Below are 18295 nucleotides of genomic sequence, written 5' to 3' on the forward strand. Positions count from 1 at the left end.
ATGAAGCACTTTGTTAGGAGGTGTTAGGTAATAATCTCTTGCAAAGGAAAATAGTGGGCGGCAAGTACGGTAGATCAGAGTTTAACCAGAACTTGGTCTGTACATTTTTTGAGTAATAAAGTTTGGGTAATAACTTTAATGTTTGCCTTCACTTTCTGTTTAAAAATATGTACATACATTTCACATCACTCTGGAGGTTCAACTTTTCATCTTGTTGCAGTGACGTAGAAGTGAACTTCCGGGTGTGTCAGTACACTGTGACATCACTCTTGAGATGCTGAGTGCAGTCAGAGGTTAAAAAAATAAAAATAAAAAAATTTCCAGAGAGTGCGGTGGAACACTGCTTTTAAACCTACTCTATGAAACCTATATGATCATCATTGTGTTGATTGCCACAACAGACTTCTTTTTAGGAATGTTGCGTCTTTCAGACCTCAGTAATTCATTTACTTTGTTATTACTATTAGCGATTTACACTTGCCATAGTGTGACTGACTCAAACGCCAATCTCAGCGCCTGTTGCTTACGGTAGACAGTTTCAATTTCCGGGCGGAACTCGCTCTTGTGAAATTTGGTCCGGCATTAAATTCTTTCACCACAAGGATAATAAACCAGAATTTTCCTGTAATGGCTGAATGACTCCTATACTCTCTTGCTGACTATACGTTTAGGTTACTTGCAGGCTGAACAGATCTCCCTTTGGGCCTGTTTCTGCCTTCTTTCCCCTTTGTCCTCAGACCTCCTGTCAGACTACAGCGAGAATGTTCTGCTTTATAAAGGGCAATTCGCTGCAGAACACTTTTCATGAGTATTGTGATGCCACAAATATATGGAGCTAAATCGGGGCCAAATGTTTTGTTCATTTGAAAAAAATATATATAGTTGAAAAAATAAAGCTTGAAATTGAAAATTTAAGTTTTGGTCAAAACTTGGAAAAAATAAAACCATGTATTCAAACTTAAAATAAGTGTACCAATTTTTCTTTCAGTTTGAATAAAATATAGATTAAATTCTGGAATTATTTTGAATAAATTATAAATTTTCATTTTTCACTTTAATATTTGTTTTCAGTTCCACATTTCATGTTTTCAGATTCAAAACTTATTTTTTACGCCTTCAAATCTTTTTTTTTTTCGTTTCAAATCTTTTTTTTTTTTTGTTTTCAGATCTGTTTTTCACTTTCAGATAATTTTTTTTCGGTTTCAGACTTTTGGCCCTGATTTTGCGTGGGGGCGTGGCTTCAACTCAGAGGGGCGTGGTATTATGGTGACAGCCTAACAACGAAGGCAGAAGACTCCTCTGTCATGTTGACTTCAGGAAATGGTGTTACTGTGAGAACTATGACTGAATGCTTTCTATCCACTATATACATGTGATGTTTACTTAATAAACTGATGCAAGTGACAAAGTTCCATTTAAAAAATTGTATTGGACAACACATGGTACCAATTACACTATAAGAGCAATAAACTGATTGTGCAGTTCGGCAGGAACAATGACTTCTCCCACTTCCATGTATGACATTGAATGTAGCACCACAGTATTCACTCGGCAGTCAGCATAGCGTCCGCTCCGCCAAGGCAACCTGCTGGCGCAGCCCACAGGTAAGACATGTGAAAGATATTAGCCTTTTGAATAGATACTTTGGGACATTATCCCGCAGTGGCATTTTTTTTTGTCATTAACACATAAAGGGAAAATAGGTGGACAGCTGGAAATGAAGCATCGCTAGCACAAAAGTTAGCATTAACTAACGTTAGCTTCACACTAGCTGGTGTTTTTACACCAATTTTAGTGTCCAGCTCAAGTTTTTGACTTTAACGTTTAGTGGTCTTTGTTAACCTCTGTTTGTCAGAATGACCATAACTCGACAGTGGCTGCCTGCAGCCGTACAGCCTTATAAATGTAAAACATTATAGATAACTAACATTGCTAGTGTTACCTTTTCATGGTTAGTTTAAACAACATAACTTGTCCTGGTCCGCTTTGTTAATCAATCAATCAATCAAAGCTTTTATTACGGACACACATGGTCCAGAAAACAGACCGTAAGACATACAAATACAAAAAGACAAGTTAGTGTATTCTGATACTTAAGTTAGGCTGTGGTAGAAGCCTTCAAAGTTTGCCCACTTGGCATATTTTGTAAGGCATAACTGTCATGCTGTTACATGTAACGTTATAGTGTAAAACGTAATTTATCAGGCTACAGCATTAATGTAAAGTCATATTTGTCTACTCTATAAAAGGAGACCTTCTTCACTGCAGCCAGTGTCAAGTTATGGTCATTCTGACAAACCGAGGTTAACAAAGACCAATACACGTTAAAGTAAAAAAAACTTGAGCTGGACACTGAAATTAGTGTAAAAACACCAGCTAGTGTGAAGCTAACGTTAGTTAATGCTAACTTTAGTGCTAGCGATGCTTGATTGCCAGCTTTGTCCAGCTGTCCACCTATTTTCCTTTTATGTGTTAATCACAAAAAAAAATGCCACTGCGGGGATAATGTCCCAAAGTATCTATTCACAAAGGCTAATATCTTTCACATGTCCTACCTGTGGGCTGGTGCCAGTGAATACTGTGGTGCTCTAAGTCATACATGGAAGTGGGAGAAGTCATTGTTCCTGCTGAACTGCACAATCTGGCACAGTTTATTGCTCTTATAATGTAATTGGTACCATTTGTTGTCCAAAACATTTTTTTAAATGGAACTTTGTCACTGGCATCAGTTTAAGTAAAAATCACATGTATATAGTGGATAGAAAGCATTCAGTCATAGTTCTCACAGTAACACCATTTCCTGAAGGCAACATGACAGAGGAGTCTTCTGCCTTCTTTGATAGGCTGTCACTCATAATGCCACGCCCCTCTGAGTTGAAGCCACGCCCCCCACGCCAAATCAGGGCCAAAAGTCTCAAACCGAAAAAAAAATCTGAAAGTGAAAAACAGATCTGAAACCGAAAAAAAAAGATTTGAAGCCGTAAAAAAGATTTGAAGCCGTAAAAAAAATAACTTTTGAATCTGAAAACATGAAATGTGGAACTGAAAACAAATATAAAAGTGAAAAATGAAAATTTATAATTTATTCAAAATAATTCCAGAATTGAATCTATATTTTATTCAAACTGAAAGAAAAATTGGTACACTTATTTTTAGTTCAAATACATGGTTTTATTTTTTCCATGTTTTGACCAAAACTTAAATTTTCAATTTCAAGCTTTATTTTTTCAACTATATATATTTTTTTCGAATGAACAAAACATTTGGCCCCGATTTAGCTCCATACAAATATATATGGCTAATATATATTACATCCTTACATTATAACTGGTATATATTACTGCTGATAGTACACACAGCTAATATAAATTATTCTCTCTGCCTTCAACTTTTTTTAATTTCCTTTTGTCAGTCCGTTCTTCTCTTAATCTCTCTGCTGCACAGCTTTCCCACAAACAAATAAACAAGAATTTCCGTTTGTGTCGCTGAGGGAATGTGTGTTTTATGTCAGCGGGCCTCCCATCTTCCCACTCTTGAACAAGCATAAATACACACCCTCCACACACACACACACACACACACACACACACACACACACACACACAAGAGAGATGGAACAAAAAGAGACCCAAGTGAAGGCAGAGCAAGAGCACAATAACGATAGTAAGAGAGAGAAGGAAAAAGAAACTGGATTAAACAAGACAGAAGGATGGAAAAAAGAAACCAAAATCAGAAATGAGAGACAATAAATAGAAGTTAATAGAATGAAGGTTGAGAGAAATACAGTAAGAGAAACAAATGAAACAACCATGGAAACAACAGAATAGAAGAGAGAAGAGTGGGGGGAGAAGGCTATGCAGCTGAGAAAATAGGAATTGTTCAAGAGAGGACGAACCGTAAAATAACATTTGTAGAGCAACACTTGTTTGCTCTAACCTGCAACAACCTATCACTGCACACAGAATGGTGTGTGTATTATTATGTTTGACTACATGCACATACAGGTTCACAGCATGCAGTGACAGGGACACATCTGATGTTATGATACACATTTTTGCATTGAATCCTTGTATTTCTAGCATTGCACATGAGACAAGGGACAAGAAAGAAAGAAATAAAAACAATGATACATTTGGCTCTGGGTCATAAGACTGTTGTATTGGATTCTTTGGAAGTCATTACGGAAAGAAGTCATCTTCCCTTCAATCACCCTTTAGTACTACTTTGGCATTTAAGAAATTAAATAGAAAAGAAACAAAACAATATTAACAACCTAGGTCTTGTTTTGGACATCATTCCTATCAGTTCGGAAAAACTTTCACTACCTTTTTTATTGCACAGATCTGGGGTCAGTGGCAACGTTGCTTAAACAGAGTCCAACAGGGCGACGAGCAATCGCAATCGCAATCAGACCAGTAATATACAAATCCTCTTTTTAACCACACTGTCTGCTATTAACTACTCATCAGGAAGTGAAAAAGTGTGTTTAAATCACTCATTACATTTACCAACTGGGCACACACACGGCAACATTAAGTAATTGATAGGAATATTGGTCAATTGGAAGAATAGACATTTTTACAGCACTAACTGCTCTACAATTAAATGCTTATGTATAAATAGTGCCCTTATTTTCCAAACTAATTAAGTGATTGTTTTACCAAAGTAATTTAACCACATAAATCAAATATTGTTGACTTCCAATGGGTCACATAATCATGTGTAATGTGAAAGGGTCCCTCTTAGTGACAAACCTTCAGTGGTAGATAAAAGGTCAACAGTATATGGCACATAGAATTGATGTTCATCATCTGAAAGCAGGGAACCCGACGATTAATTTCAGTTGCAGCTCAGCACTGTGTCAAGTTTTCTTTTAGTCTTAAATCAGAAATATAAATGAATGAATTAAAATAAATATCAAAAGTGTATAAGGGCCATTCCCATGCTCACTCATGTCAGACAAGTTTTTGGGTTGATGCCATTTGTTACGCAGATTTTGTGCACAATTTAACACTTTTTGACCGCTCGAGAATTGATAGAAAATGGCCAAAAAAATTAAGATACCAAGACCTTGAGGAACAACATAGAAAAATGCATTCTGTGATTTGTTATCAAAAACGTTTGACATTTGAGATTTCTATAAGAATTTTCAGCAATCTGCTCTGGAAACTGCTCAGAAACCCCAAGAATCTCAGTTTCATAGGATACTAACATCTTGCTTTAAAAAGGAGCCTGCTACAGCCTCTGAAAGACAGTTTGCACCGTCGGATCGGTTAACAGTCTGTTTGAATGCACTCAAGTGGCCCAAAAAAATCAATTAATATTGCTCTGAATTCATTATGTGCTGAATTAGCTCAGTTGATGCTGTTTTGAAGGCCAACGTGTTATAACCTACAGTGTGCTGACATAAACATGTGCATGTTCATTTAATTTGTGTGCTAGAGTAGTTTGGTGTTGGTATCCATTTGCAAGTATGCTTTTGTTTGTGTGTGTGTGTGTGTGTGTGTGTGTGTGTGTGTGTGTGTGTGTGTGTGTGTGTGTGTGTGTGTGTGTGTGTGTGTGTGTGTGTGTGTGTGTGTGTGTGTGCGAGCGCGCGCGCTAGTGACAGAGAGGTGTATGACAGGGCCCCAGTGAACAGTGGGTCCCCTGAACTGTCAGTGCCTGTCTGTCTAATTGTCCATCAAGCTCTCCATCTGTGTTTGTCTCCATCTTTCAGTCTATTCGACACAGAGGCCTTTTCACTGGGGAGGGAACAGTTTATCCAGCCTGTGAGCCTAATAACTCTCCTTCCCCATCGACCTCATTAGGATATGGTCTATTTGCAGCGAGTGAACATGTGTTTGTGCACGAGGGTAAATGTGTGCATGCTGGGCTAAGTCAGGATCTAATTAACTCCTGGAAGTGAAGTGTGCATCTCACAGAGACAGACCCATGTACACATCACTAGTGTTGAATGAAGACTGCATCTTCAAAAGCTTAGCTTTTTACGGCGTAAGAAATGCATCCTCATACATCAAACTATTGCCTAGTAGCCATTAGAAGATAATTTCCCCATTAATAACACTCAGTAATGCAGTAATATTTGATGTATTAATATTTTATGTTAAACTAGGGAAATGTAAAGCTTAATGTGCATGTGTGTGGTGTGTGTAAGCATTTGATAATCTTCTTAGTTTGCCCATTAAGTAGGATGGAATTTACAGCATAACCTTTGTTAGGCAGCTGCAAAGTCTCATGGTAATCTCACCAATCAGGGAAGGTAGAGTTTGCACTCTTTACACACTTCCTTTACAGTCTAATTCTTACCTGGATGAGAGATTTTATCTCCATTAGCTAATGGTAAAAAAGCCTCAATAAGTGTGACCTACGGTCAAACAAATATTTGCTGTGGAATTTCATTTTTTGTGACCTCATCTGAATTTTTCCTTTACCTGAGCACACATTGGGAAATAGACTGACTATGACACTGAATATGTTTTGTGATATGCAGTCTGTTGTCCATGTAATGTATGTAGGGTCACACTATTGTACTGTGTACCATATCTGCACCAATTAACGTACATTTGTTTCTCAATTAATTGTACTTAGCGTTCAAAACAAAGTGATTTTGCATTGCTTGGTTCGCTGTTCACTGCCTACATGTATATCTGCACCATGTGTTTCCCCCATTTAGTAGGATGAAAAGACCTCTGACTGAGTGTTAATGGACCTATTACACCCAGCATGCAAAGCTCGATTCACCCATAATAAGCAATGCAAGTGCAAACTATACGGCTGCATAAAATATACATTATTACAAATAGCTTTGGAAATAGCTCTTCCCATAACTATTTAAGTGTAAGCACTGACGTAAAAGTCTGCTTTGTTTATAGATCTAGCTTTTATTTGCGACATTCACAGTGAAATATAATAACATTATGTGGCAGATTAGTTTTTGTGACCATGTGAACAATCTAATATTTGACTAGGCCCACATCAATGGGAGTGAGGACAAGTTAGAATATGAGTGAGGCAAAGCAGAGGGTAAGGAGATATATATATTTCTTTATTGTTAAATATTTACAGTTCTGTGTGCTTTAAATATGTACTGCAAGTGTTGACTATATTCATATAGTATTTTGCCAATACTGTACCTAATTGTTCATGCCAATAAAGCCCTTTAAGGTTGAATTTGACAGAATAAAAACAAGTGACAGATAAATAGAGAGACAGGGTGAGAGAAAGTCAGACAGACAGAAAGGTGACTTAAGTTTGACAGTCAACTAAATAAAGATCACATGAAAAACGAAGATCAAATAATGATCTAAGTCCCTCGAGAGTGACACAGGACACAACCCACACAGGAGATAAAAACAACTGCCAACAGTGTAACAACCTTGTTTCCTGCTCGCACTGCACTTTAATTCCTCTGTGTATACCTGAGGCTTATGCTGTAGCTCCTGTCACAACCAATGCTATTCACTGGTGGAATAGATCCATCGACGTGCCCAAGTGGAAAATTGTGGAAGTGAAAGTGTGTGTCCTGTGTGTGCCGGTGTGTGTCTGTCACGTCTGTCCCCATGTGTTTGTGTCCATCCCAGAGCAGGGAAATTTAGGTTCCACAGAACAAGGGTGTGATGATTTGAGAGATCAGCCAGAGTCACAGCGCAATGTGGCCGCCATGCATTCATGTTCTATGAAGAGCAGTGAATCCATCCTGCGAAGCATGATGGGATTATAGGCATGGACTGTTAGGTGGGCAACATTTTCTGACTGTGACCTGTAACCAATAACATCTGAGAACTAATTTGATTCTGTATTTCAGCCTTCATCAATTTACTGCCATTTTACTCCCATTAGGCGCAGAGCTGGCTCTGAAATGTTTTTATTTTGGAAATGGATCAGAGCAAAGACAAATTCCAACAGCCGTGAACCGTAAAAATAATTTAGATTTTTGGAGGCATCCTCGTTTGTGCCTGGTGATCCTGCTGCCTTTGGCTGGACTGTATCCTGCAAAATTGTATTTAACTGATTGACTTGACCGATGAAAAAAAAAAAAAAAAAAAGTCTCTAAGTGAAATTTTTCGGGTTAGTGGCTCTATTAAAAATGTGTGTATGTCTGTGAGAAAGAGAGAAAGACAGAGCTTGTACAGTATTATAAGTATGTACACCTGCATCTTTATAAAAAAAAAATAAAAAACAAACCAAGAGGGATTTGAGGATCAGGTTTTACAGAGTTACATTAATGAACACAGAGCTTGTGCAGTCATTCATGATCTGCAGCCAATTGGCATGTTAGCGTTTGTGAACATGGAAGTGTGTATGTAGCAGGCTTATCTATGATCAGGTATCTGCTTCAGTCAGCCTCCCCTCAGGCTTCGGTTTAACCTGACTGCACACTTTCAACAGAACAGTTTTATCCCAGTATCTGAGTTGTCCTGGCTGATGTTGCTGCTTATGAGCATATCAACCATGCTTAAGGAAAATAAAAGGCTTTTACTCCACTCAGAGGTGTCTTTGTGCTTTCTATTCTTTTTTTAATATATAAAAGATGAAATGATGACATACAAAGGTTTACCTAATGTATTGTAAATTAATAATTTAAATGAATTCATTGGATGGGAAAACAGATTTCCGGCACCGGTGGTGGTAGCAGTAATTACCATTAAAATAAAAAAATAAAAAATCTAAATGTGAGTTTTTGTGACTTTCCACAGAATAGATTTCCATAAAATAAAATATACATTAGCTTCATGTAACTTCATGTAATTTTGCTCTCACACATGAATCAAGTTTAAAAGAAGATCTTGCAGGTAGGACTGAAAGACCGAAATAAAAGAGTTGTATTGTTTGAGAAGGTGAGATAATGCCTAAGTCACGTTATGAAACAAAGCCTTAGCTCAGGAAAGTGGCACTCATTCATCCATTGCTCAGAATTGCGAGACAGGAGTCAAATCGTGTTTGAAGTTTAAGAGTTCATTGACTTAATTTGTTAGTGGTCAACAGTTACGAGTTTATCTCCTAATAAAATGCTGATTTAATAATTAAAAATAAAGAGGAATCCTACTTTTGCCATATACAATGTGCAATACTAATCAAATGCATTTTCAAATTAACAAAAAGTGTTTACTTAAGATGCCTTTTCACAGCTCTGATGTCAATCATACACTTCTGTTTATATTTGTTGTTGCTAATGACAGGTTTAAAGATGGCAGAGACAGATGTTTTCAATAAACCTGGCTGAGGATTCTGCTCAGATCATGGTCGGGCAAAATGAGCTCAGATTCAGAAAGAGCCCTTTTCGCTTTCATTTTCTCCCTTTCTCAATCTTAATGTGTCTTATTGATTTGTAGTCTCTCATTTGTTGTTTTCCCCCCATTATTCATGTACTCGAATATTATTCTTTTTGTCTGTCTTTCTGTTCGTAATATGTGCATCGAAACAATATTTTCAACCCCTCTTCCTGTTCATTTTCTTTTTCATTTGCCCGTTGACATACTCTCGCTTTCTATTTATCTCTCCCTCTCAGCCCAATCACATGCAATAATCACACCCATTTCCTCTTATCAGCTGCATCACCGCGGTGACCTTGAGCAGCAGGCTGTTGATTGGCTTCTGTGTTGATGATTTGGAGGTCGTGAACCCAAGCACTTGGAATTAATGGACTTTGTCACACGACTACAGGGCCCTTGACACATACTCTCCCACATACACAGATGCCACGGGTAGTAATAGATGGTCAATGGGAGTCACAGCCCTTACAAACCTAATTATGTGAAGTAATGTTTTGCGTCAGCCGGGGAATACGCACTGTGACACACGCACGCACATACAGACTCAATCACTGCCGTGTGAGGTCAGAACCTAAAGCAGAAAGGTTTTATGTTTGTGACCATGTGTCACTGCCCGATGTTAGTCGAGCGCAGATGTGAGTCGCGCATGCTCAGATTTTAACAGTTTACGGCATAACGTGTCATACCCGATGTTAGCCAAGTCAGACCAGCACTGGTCGAGTGCAGATGTGAGTTGCGCATGCTCAGATTTAAACGATTTACGGCATAACGGGTCTTACTGAAATTTGTGAAATCTATAAAATAATAAACTTTGCTCTTTACATACAATAACAGAAGATGGAAATCATTTCAAAAACGTTTTAGCTATCTATGATTGTTTTTATTGCTAACGTTTGCTCAAAACGCCATTCAAGTGACAGCCTTTGTTGTGTTTGATTGCTAACTTGTAGCTAGAAGTCATATCAAAAATGTTTTGGCTATCTATGATGCTAACGTTAGCTCAAAACGCCATTCAAGTGACAACCTTTGTTGTGTTTGATTGCTAACTCGTAGCCAGCAGCAGCAGTCATTTCAAAAACGTTTTAGCTATCTATGATTGTTTGATTGCTAACGTTAGCTCAAAAAGCCGTTAGCATCTTGTAGGCTACTTGTTGCCAACTGATGCATGCGCAACTCGCATCTGCACTCGACTCACATTGGTCAGTGACACCATGGACATAAGTACATGTAATATCCTTTTGCATCACTGACTCAGCTATACTGTAGGTGAAACATTGTTTGTTTAGCCAGTGGCAACTGTAGGTACTGTGAAAGTGCACACACTGCCCTATCTAGATCATGTACACACACATGCACACACAGCACTGCAACATATCAGTATAGCAGTGCTTGGCCTTGCGTAAAATAACAAGCTGCAGGTATGTTGATATGACAGCAAAATGCAGGTAAAACCACACATAAACACACGTACACACGCGCACGCAGTTCTGCAGGGAGAAGCCTCTCTCTGCTGGCACACTTGAGACGAGAATCATGCAAGCTACTTTGGCCAGTTTGACCCACACACAGGATGTTTAGAAATGCATGCCTCCACAGCGGAGAGCTGTCATCATTTATGGCATCAAGATGTGCGATTGTGTCATTAATGTTAATGAGAGGGGCTCTAGCTGGTGCCAACTTGTCCTCGCTGGCAATTTCTTGGCTTAATTCATGTTAGACTGGCCGCTGCTTGGTTTTACAAAGTATTTCGCAATATTCCCTGTTTCACCATGGCTTGGGCTTTGACTTTCCCGCTTGTTGTCACCACTTATAGTTTGTAAATCTACGGTATGCTTCTGCATTCAATCAGAGCGAGAACACGCATACGCTACAGTCTAGTCGCACAAGTTAAAAAAGTTACAATTGTAAAAGCCCACTCTAGCTAGGAGCAATTTAATCTCTTTCTCTCCGTACTATGGAGCAATCCGAACAAAGTCTGCAAACATGCTGCAAATCCATGTTTTGGCTATCAGGCATTTTGAGTTCTTTGTTTTTACCAAATGGTGGGGAAAATGGTGGATAGCATGTCATATAAAGTAAAAAGTCAGTGTAGTGTAGAGTCTTACCTGTGCATTTCTTCAGGCTGCCAGGCCGTTTACCATGCATTCCCAGTTTACAGTTGAAGTTTTCCTCCCAGAATTCAGCGAACCAAACATTTCTTCTGTTGTTGGACAGCGAGCGGCTACGGAAATACCGGTCAAACGCTGTAAAAAATAAAAATAAAAAAAATAGACAGATAGGGTGAAAGTTCAAACAACCTAGGGTGAAGAGGGGTTTCCATTTTCCTGTTAGAAACTACTGAATACATCTACCTGTCCATCAAGAAGATTGAACCAGCATCATTCTGTTTACACAAGTTGTTTTCAACACCTCCAAGATAATGGTGAAATGTGAGGAGGGCACTAGTGCTTCAGGAGTTAAGGGCTTCATTTCCGCTGAGCCTGCCTGTACTAAAGGATTACATTTTCATGGCGGTGTAATATGTTTTGACTCACGAAGGCATATGTTACGAATAGCCTCTGGAACTGAAGTATGACTGAAAAGCCATTTCTGTGGAGCCGTCCAGTATGGCAGTGCCTATCAAATACTGATGCTGAGAGCAGGGAGAGCAAACATTTTAGACTGAGCTTACACAGTCTAAGTTGGCTACTTTAATTTAATAGGCAGACAGCTAGGGGAGAAACAGGGAAACCCTCTTTTTCTCCACTCACAGGAATGTAAATACCTGTCAGAGGCTGGCAGGCTGAGATAAAGAGATGGGTGCAAGAAAAGAAAAACAAAGGAGACAAAAACATACTTGTAGTTCATAGTACAATTAATTGGGAAAACAGCTTTTTTGCTTAGTTGTCTGTGTGATCTTAAAAAGTTGTAACCTTGTGCACTTTATTTCCTTTGGCTTATGTTTTCTTAAGACTGGTTCATATAATTTTCCAGACACATTATACAATTCTGTTTTGGTTAATGTTAAGTAAGGTTTATATTTTCTGGAGTAAGTGTTAGTTTGATTGTTATTTGTAGTTTAATTAGTACTGTTTTATTGTTAGTTTCCCCTTTTGTGTCAAACCTGGTCTGATCAGCCAGTACACAGTATATGTTCCCTTTGTTTCATGTTTTTTAGGTCAGGTCAGTTGTATGTTAAGTTTGCTCTGTTCAGTACTTTAGTTATGTTCTCTCTAGTTGACCATCTTCACATTTGCTGTTTAATAATTTAGCTATTTTTGGGTAAATAAAACACCCTTTTTTTAATGTATCTGCCTTACTGCTTGGTCCCTCACGGCCTGTGAGGAAAAGATGTCAAAACTGGATTTTTAGAAGACGTCTTCCTCATTAACATCATCAGTGGTGTGATAGGTACTTAAACATGGGGAGTTCTCTATTGTTCCTATGGACCTCAGGTGTGCCCCAAGAAGAGTGCAAAGAAGCATTTACACTTCACTAATAAAAAGGAGTAATTTCCAACACCACTGGGAGTAGTTCAAGGCAACACAGTGCATGTCAAACAAACCATGGAGCATAGGCAAATCATTGGGGACTATCGGTCTGACTTTGGACAGCCTGTGCGGAATGCCAGACTCGCTGTAAAGGTCTTTGATCAATCTCCTCTGCTGTCAGGGAAATTGGTCCTGTGTGCACCTGTGTAGCTTAATTGGTACTTAGACTGCTGGGAACAGTGGTTTCACTCCCTGTGTAGCTCAACAGGTAGCACATATGGGATCACAACCTTCTCATGATCACAGATGTGATGCTCATGAAAAAATATAAGCATTTGTGGTACGTTAGAAAAGGAAATTATCTCCAACCAGTGGGCAATTGTTCGGGAACACTGGACTCTCTGGGGCACCAAAGTCCCTCTGGTTATTTAAATAAAGGAATAGTGTAACATTTTGGGAAATGCGCTTATTTGCATCCTTGCTGAGAGTTTAATGAGAAGATTGATACCAGTCTCTGTGGTACGCTGTGCACTTAATATAAAGCCGGAGCCAGAAGACGGTTCTTTTAGCTTAGCACAAAGACCGAGAGCAGGGGGAAACAGCTAGCCCGGCTCTTCATAAAAAGTAAAAACCTACCTAAACCTCTAAAGATTACCAAGTAGCACATTATATTGTTTTTTTTTATACCAAAACTAGGGCTGGGCAATATATCGATATTATATTGATATCGTGATATGAGACTAGATATCGTCTTAGATTTTGGATATCGTAATATCGTAAATGGCTTAAGTCTTTTCCTGGTTTTAAAGGCTGCATTACAGTTAAATTATGTCATGTTCTGTTACCAGACTCTTCTAGCTGTTCGATTATTTTCACCTTTTCCCACTTAGTCATTATATCTACAGTACAGGCCAAAAGTTTGGACACACCTTCTCATTCAATGTGTTTCCTTTTTATTTTCATGACTATATACATTGCAGATTCTCACTTAATGCATCAAAACTATGAATGAACACATATTGAATTATGTACTTAACACAAAAGTGTGAAATAACTGAAAACATGTCTTATATTTTAGATTCTTCAAAGTAGCCACCCTTTGCTTTTTTATTAATAAGGGAAAAAAATCCATTAATTAACCCTGAAAAAGCACACCTGTGAAGTGAAAACCATTTCAGGTGACTACCTCATGAAGCTCATTGAGAGAACACCAAGGTTTGCAGAGTTATCAAAAAAGCAAAGGGTGGCTACTTTGAAGAATCTAAAATATAAGACATGTTTTCAGTTATTTCACACTTTTTTTCACACTCTCCGTGAACCATCACCTTATCGTGGTGGAGAGGTTTGTGTGTCTCTGTGAACCTGAGGGCTGTGTTGTCTGGAGCTTTGTGCTCCTGGTAGGGTCTCCCAAGGCAAAGTGGTCTCAGGTGAGGGGCCAGACAAAGAATGGTTCAAAAACCCCAATGAAAAAGCTAAGCAGAGATGGAGTGACCCTGCCCGGAGGAAGCCCGGGGCCCCGCCTGGAGCCAGGCCCAGACGGTGGGCTCGCCGGCGAAGCCTGGTGGCCGGGTTTGCCACGGAGCCCGCCGGGCACAGCCCGAACAAGCTACGTGGCAACTCCCTCTCCATCCCATGGGCCCACCACCTGTGGGAGGAACCGTTGGGGTCGGGTGCGATGCCACGTGGGTGGCAGTGAAGGTCAGGGGCCTCGACGGACCAGACCCGGGCAGCAGACGCTGGCTCTGGGGACGTGGAACGTCACCTCTCTGTGGGGAAGGAGCCGAACTGGTGCGGGAGGTGGAGCGCCACCGGTTAGATCTGGTGGGGCTTACCTCTACGCACAGTCTTGGTTCTGGAACCATACTCCTGGATAGGGGTTGGACTCTTTTCTTCTCCGGAGTTGCCCAGGGTGTGAGGCGCCGGGCGGGTGTGGGGATACTCACAAGCCCCGGCTGAGCGCCGCTGTGTTGGAGTTTACCCCGTGGACGAGAGGGTCGCCTCCCCACGCCTGCGGGTTGTGGGGGAAAACTCTGACTGTTGTTTGTGCATATGCACCAAACAGGAGTTCGGAGTATTCGGCCTTCTTGGAGACCTTGACTGGAGTCCTGCATGGGGCTCCAGTGGGGACCCATTGTTCTGCTGGGGGACTTCAACGCACACGTGGGCAATGATGGAGACACCTGGAGAGGCGTGATTGGGAGGAACGGCCTCCCTGATCTAAACCAGAGTGGTTGTTTGTTGTTGGACTTCTGTGCTAGTCATGGATTGTCTATAACGAACACCATGTTCGAACATAGGGATGCTCATAAGTGTACCTGGTACCAGAGCACCCTAGGCCAAGGTCAATGATCGATTTCATAATCGTTTCATCTGATCTGAGGCCGTATGTTTTGGACACTCGGGTGAAGAGAGGGGCAGAGCTGTCAACCGATCACCATCTGGTGGTGAGTTGGGTCAGAGGGTGGGGGAAGACTCTGGACAGACCTGGTAAGCCCAAACGTGTAGTGCGGGTAAATTGGGAACGTCTGGAGGAGGCCCCTGTCCAACAGACTTTCAACTCACACCTCCGGGCGGAGCTTTTCGTGCATCCCTGTGGAGGCTGGGGGCATTGAACCCGAGTGGACAATGTTCAAAGTTTCCATTGCTGAAGCTGCAGCGAGGAGCTGTGGTCTTAGGGTCTTAGGTGCCTCAAGGGGCGGTAACCCACGAACACCGTGGTGGACAACGGTGGTCAGGGAAGCCGTCCGACTGAAGAAGGAGTCTTTCCGGGATATGTTATCCCGGAGGACTCCGGAGGCAGTTGCAGGGTACCGAAGGGCCCGAAGGGCTGCAGCCTCTGCCGTGAAAGAGGCAAAGCAGCGGGTGTGGGAGAAGTTTGGAGAAGACATGGAGAAGGACTTTCGGTCGGCACCAAAGTGCTTCTGGAAAACTGTTCGCCACCTCAGGAGGGGGAAGCGGGGAACCATCCAAGCTGTGTACAGTAAGGATGGGACACTGTTGACCTCAACTGAGGAGGTAATAGGGCGGTGGAAGGAGCACTTTGAGGAACTCCTGAATCCGACTAATACGCCCTCTATGTTAGAGGCAGAGCTGGAGGATAATGGGGGATTGTCGTCGATTTCCCAGGCGGAAGTCACTGATGTAGTCAAACAACTACACAGTGGCAAAGCCCCGGGATTGATGAGATCCGTCCAGAAATGCTCAAGGCTCTGGGTGTGGAGGGGCTGTCCTGGTTGACACGCCTTTTCAACATTGCGTGGAAGTCTGGGACGGTGCCAAAGGAGTGGCAGACTGGGGTGGTGGTTCCCCTTTTTTAAAGGGGGACCAGAGGGTGTGTGCCAATTATAGGGGTATCACACTTCTCAGCCTCCCTGGTAAAGTCTACTCCAAGGTGCTGGAAAGGAGGGTTCGGCCGATAGTCGAACCTCGGGTTGAGGAGGAACAATGCGGATTCCGTCCCTGGTCGTGGAACAACGGACCAGCTCTTCACTCGCAAGGATCCTGGAGGGAGCCTGGGAGTATGCCCAACCGGTCTACATGTGTTTTGTGGATTTGGAGAAGGCGTATGACCGGGTCCCCGGGAGATACTGTGGGAGGTGCTGCGGGAGTATGGGGTGAGGGGGTCTCTTCTCAGGGCCATCCAATCTCTGTACAACCAAAGCGAGAGCTGTGTCCGGGTTCTCGGTAGTAAGTCGGACTCTTTTCAGGTGAGGGTTGGCCTCCGCCAGGGCTGCGCTTTGTCACCAATCCTGTTTGTAGTATTTATGGACAGGATATCGAGGCGTAGTCGGGGTGGGAGGGGTTGCAGTTTGGTGGGCTGGGGATCTCATCGCTGCTCTTTGCAGATGATGTGGTCCTGATGGCATCATCGGCCTGCGACCTTCAGCACTCACTGGATCGGGTTCGCAACCGAGTGTGAAGCGGTTGGGATGAGGATCAGCACCTCTAAATCTGAGGCCATGGTTCTCAGCAGGAAACCGATGGAATGCCTTCTCCAGGTAGGGAATGAGTCCTTACCCCAAGTGAAGGAGTTCAAGTACCTTGGGGTTGTGTTCGCGAGTGAGGGGACAATGGAGCGGGAGATTGGTCGGAGAATCGGCGCAGCGGGTGCGGTATTGCATTCAATCTATCGCACCGTTGACGAAAAGAGAGCTTAGCCAGAAGGCAAAGCTCTCGATCTACCGGTCAGTTTTCGTTCCTACCCTCACCTATGGTCATGAAGGCTGGGTCATGACCGAAAGAACGAGATCCAGGGTACAAGCGGCTGAAATGGGTTTCCTCAGGAGGGTGGCTGGCGTCTCCCTTAGAGATAGGGTGAGAAGCTCAGTCATCCGTGAGGAGCTCGGAGAGCCGCTGCTCCTTTGCGTCGAAAGGAGCCAGTTGAGGTGGTTCGGGCATCTGGTAAGGATGCCCCTGGGCGCCCCCTAGGGAGGTGTTCCAGGCACGTCCAGCTGGGAGGAGGCCTCGGGAAGACCCAGGACTAGGTGGAGGGATTATATCTCCAACCTGGCCTGGGAACGCCGATCCCCAGTCGGAGCTGGTTAATGTTGCTCGGGAAAGGGAAGTTTGGGGTCCCCTGCTGGAGCTGCTCCCCCCGCGACCCGACACCGGATAAGCGGACGAAGATGGATGGATGGACATAATTCCATATGTGTTCATTCATAGTTTTGATGCCTTCAGTGTGAATCTACAATGTAAATAGTCATGAAAATTAAGAAACACACTGAATGAGAAGGTGTGTCCAAACTTTTGGCCTGTACTGTACATTACTGAAGATTATTTATCTAAAACCTCATTGTGAAGATAATTTGTTAGAGCACCAATTGTCAACCCTTTAATATCGCCACAATATCAACATTGAGGTATTTGGTAAAAAAATATTGCCATATCTGATTTTTAATGAATTATTGAAATATGCAATGTTTTACGCACAAAATAAACCAAACTGATATAAATAAAATAACAGAGTCCAACCTCAAGGGATGTAAAAGTGGTGGAGAAAATGTTAGAAACACCTGTCATTATAATCGAGTGCCAACTACTGCCTTAAAAACAACCTTAGAGTTAAATCAACACCTCTGACTCAGTGTCAACAAAAACTGAGCACTTTAAGCTGAGCAAAGGCAGAATCTATTGCATGGTTATTGGATTAGATTGCCAGGTATATCTAATAATTTGGTAACTCAGTTTAAGCACTGGTTCCATCTCCCTCACAACTCCTATTATATAACTCTATTCTGAAGAACCCATAGCATGTTCCCTCATGTCGACCAGCCAAAGCTGACTTTGATTCATTTAAACCTCTACATCAGCTTTCTCTCCCTTACTCTCAGTTTATATATATCTTGTCGCCTTTGTGTCCCTCCAGGAGTCAATTATCTAATAGTGAGCTCTGACAGGGAGCAAATGAGGATATCCTCCCTGGCCTAATAGCAAAAACTTGTTATCCGCTGGCATCAAGAGTTAGGGAACATGGGTGTATTTCACTTTCTGTTTCTGGTCTTTCCTCCCTGTCCCCTCAATTTGATCTATTAGACTTCGAACACACTTACA

The 18295-nt window shown here is 41.7% G+C and overlaps 1 protein-coding gene across 3 annotated transcripts in view; it reads right to left on the minus strand.

Annotated features, from left to right (window-relative positions):
• The window catches only part of grm8a (glutamate receptor, metabotropic 8a), a 267252-nt gene that overhangs the window by 85034 nt on the left and 163923 nt on the right, over positions 1 to 18295 (minus strand). For all 3 annotated transcript variants that reach the window (XM_028570656.1, XM_028570655.1, XM_028570657.1), the window contains exon 5: positions 11378 to 11515. In XM_028570656.1, the coding sequence (XP_028426457.1) occupies positions 11378 to 11515 (138 nt within the window). The remainder of the gene's footprint in view (positions 1 to 11377; positions 11516 to 18295) is intronic.

Source organism: Perca flavescens, chromosome 23 (assembly GCF_004354835.1).
Source record: "Perca flavescens isolate YP-PL-M2 chromosome 23, PFLA_1.0, whole genome shotgun sequence".
Classification (NCBI taxonomy): domain Eukaryota; kingdom Metazoa; phylum Chordata; class Actinopteri; order Perciformes; family Percidae; genus Perca; species Perca flavescens.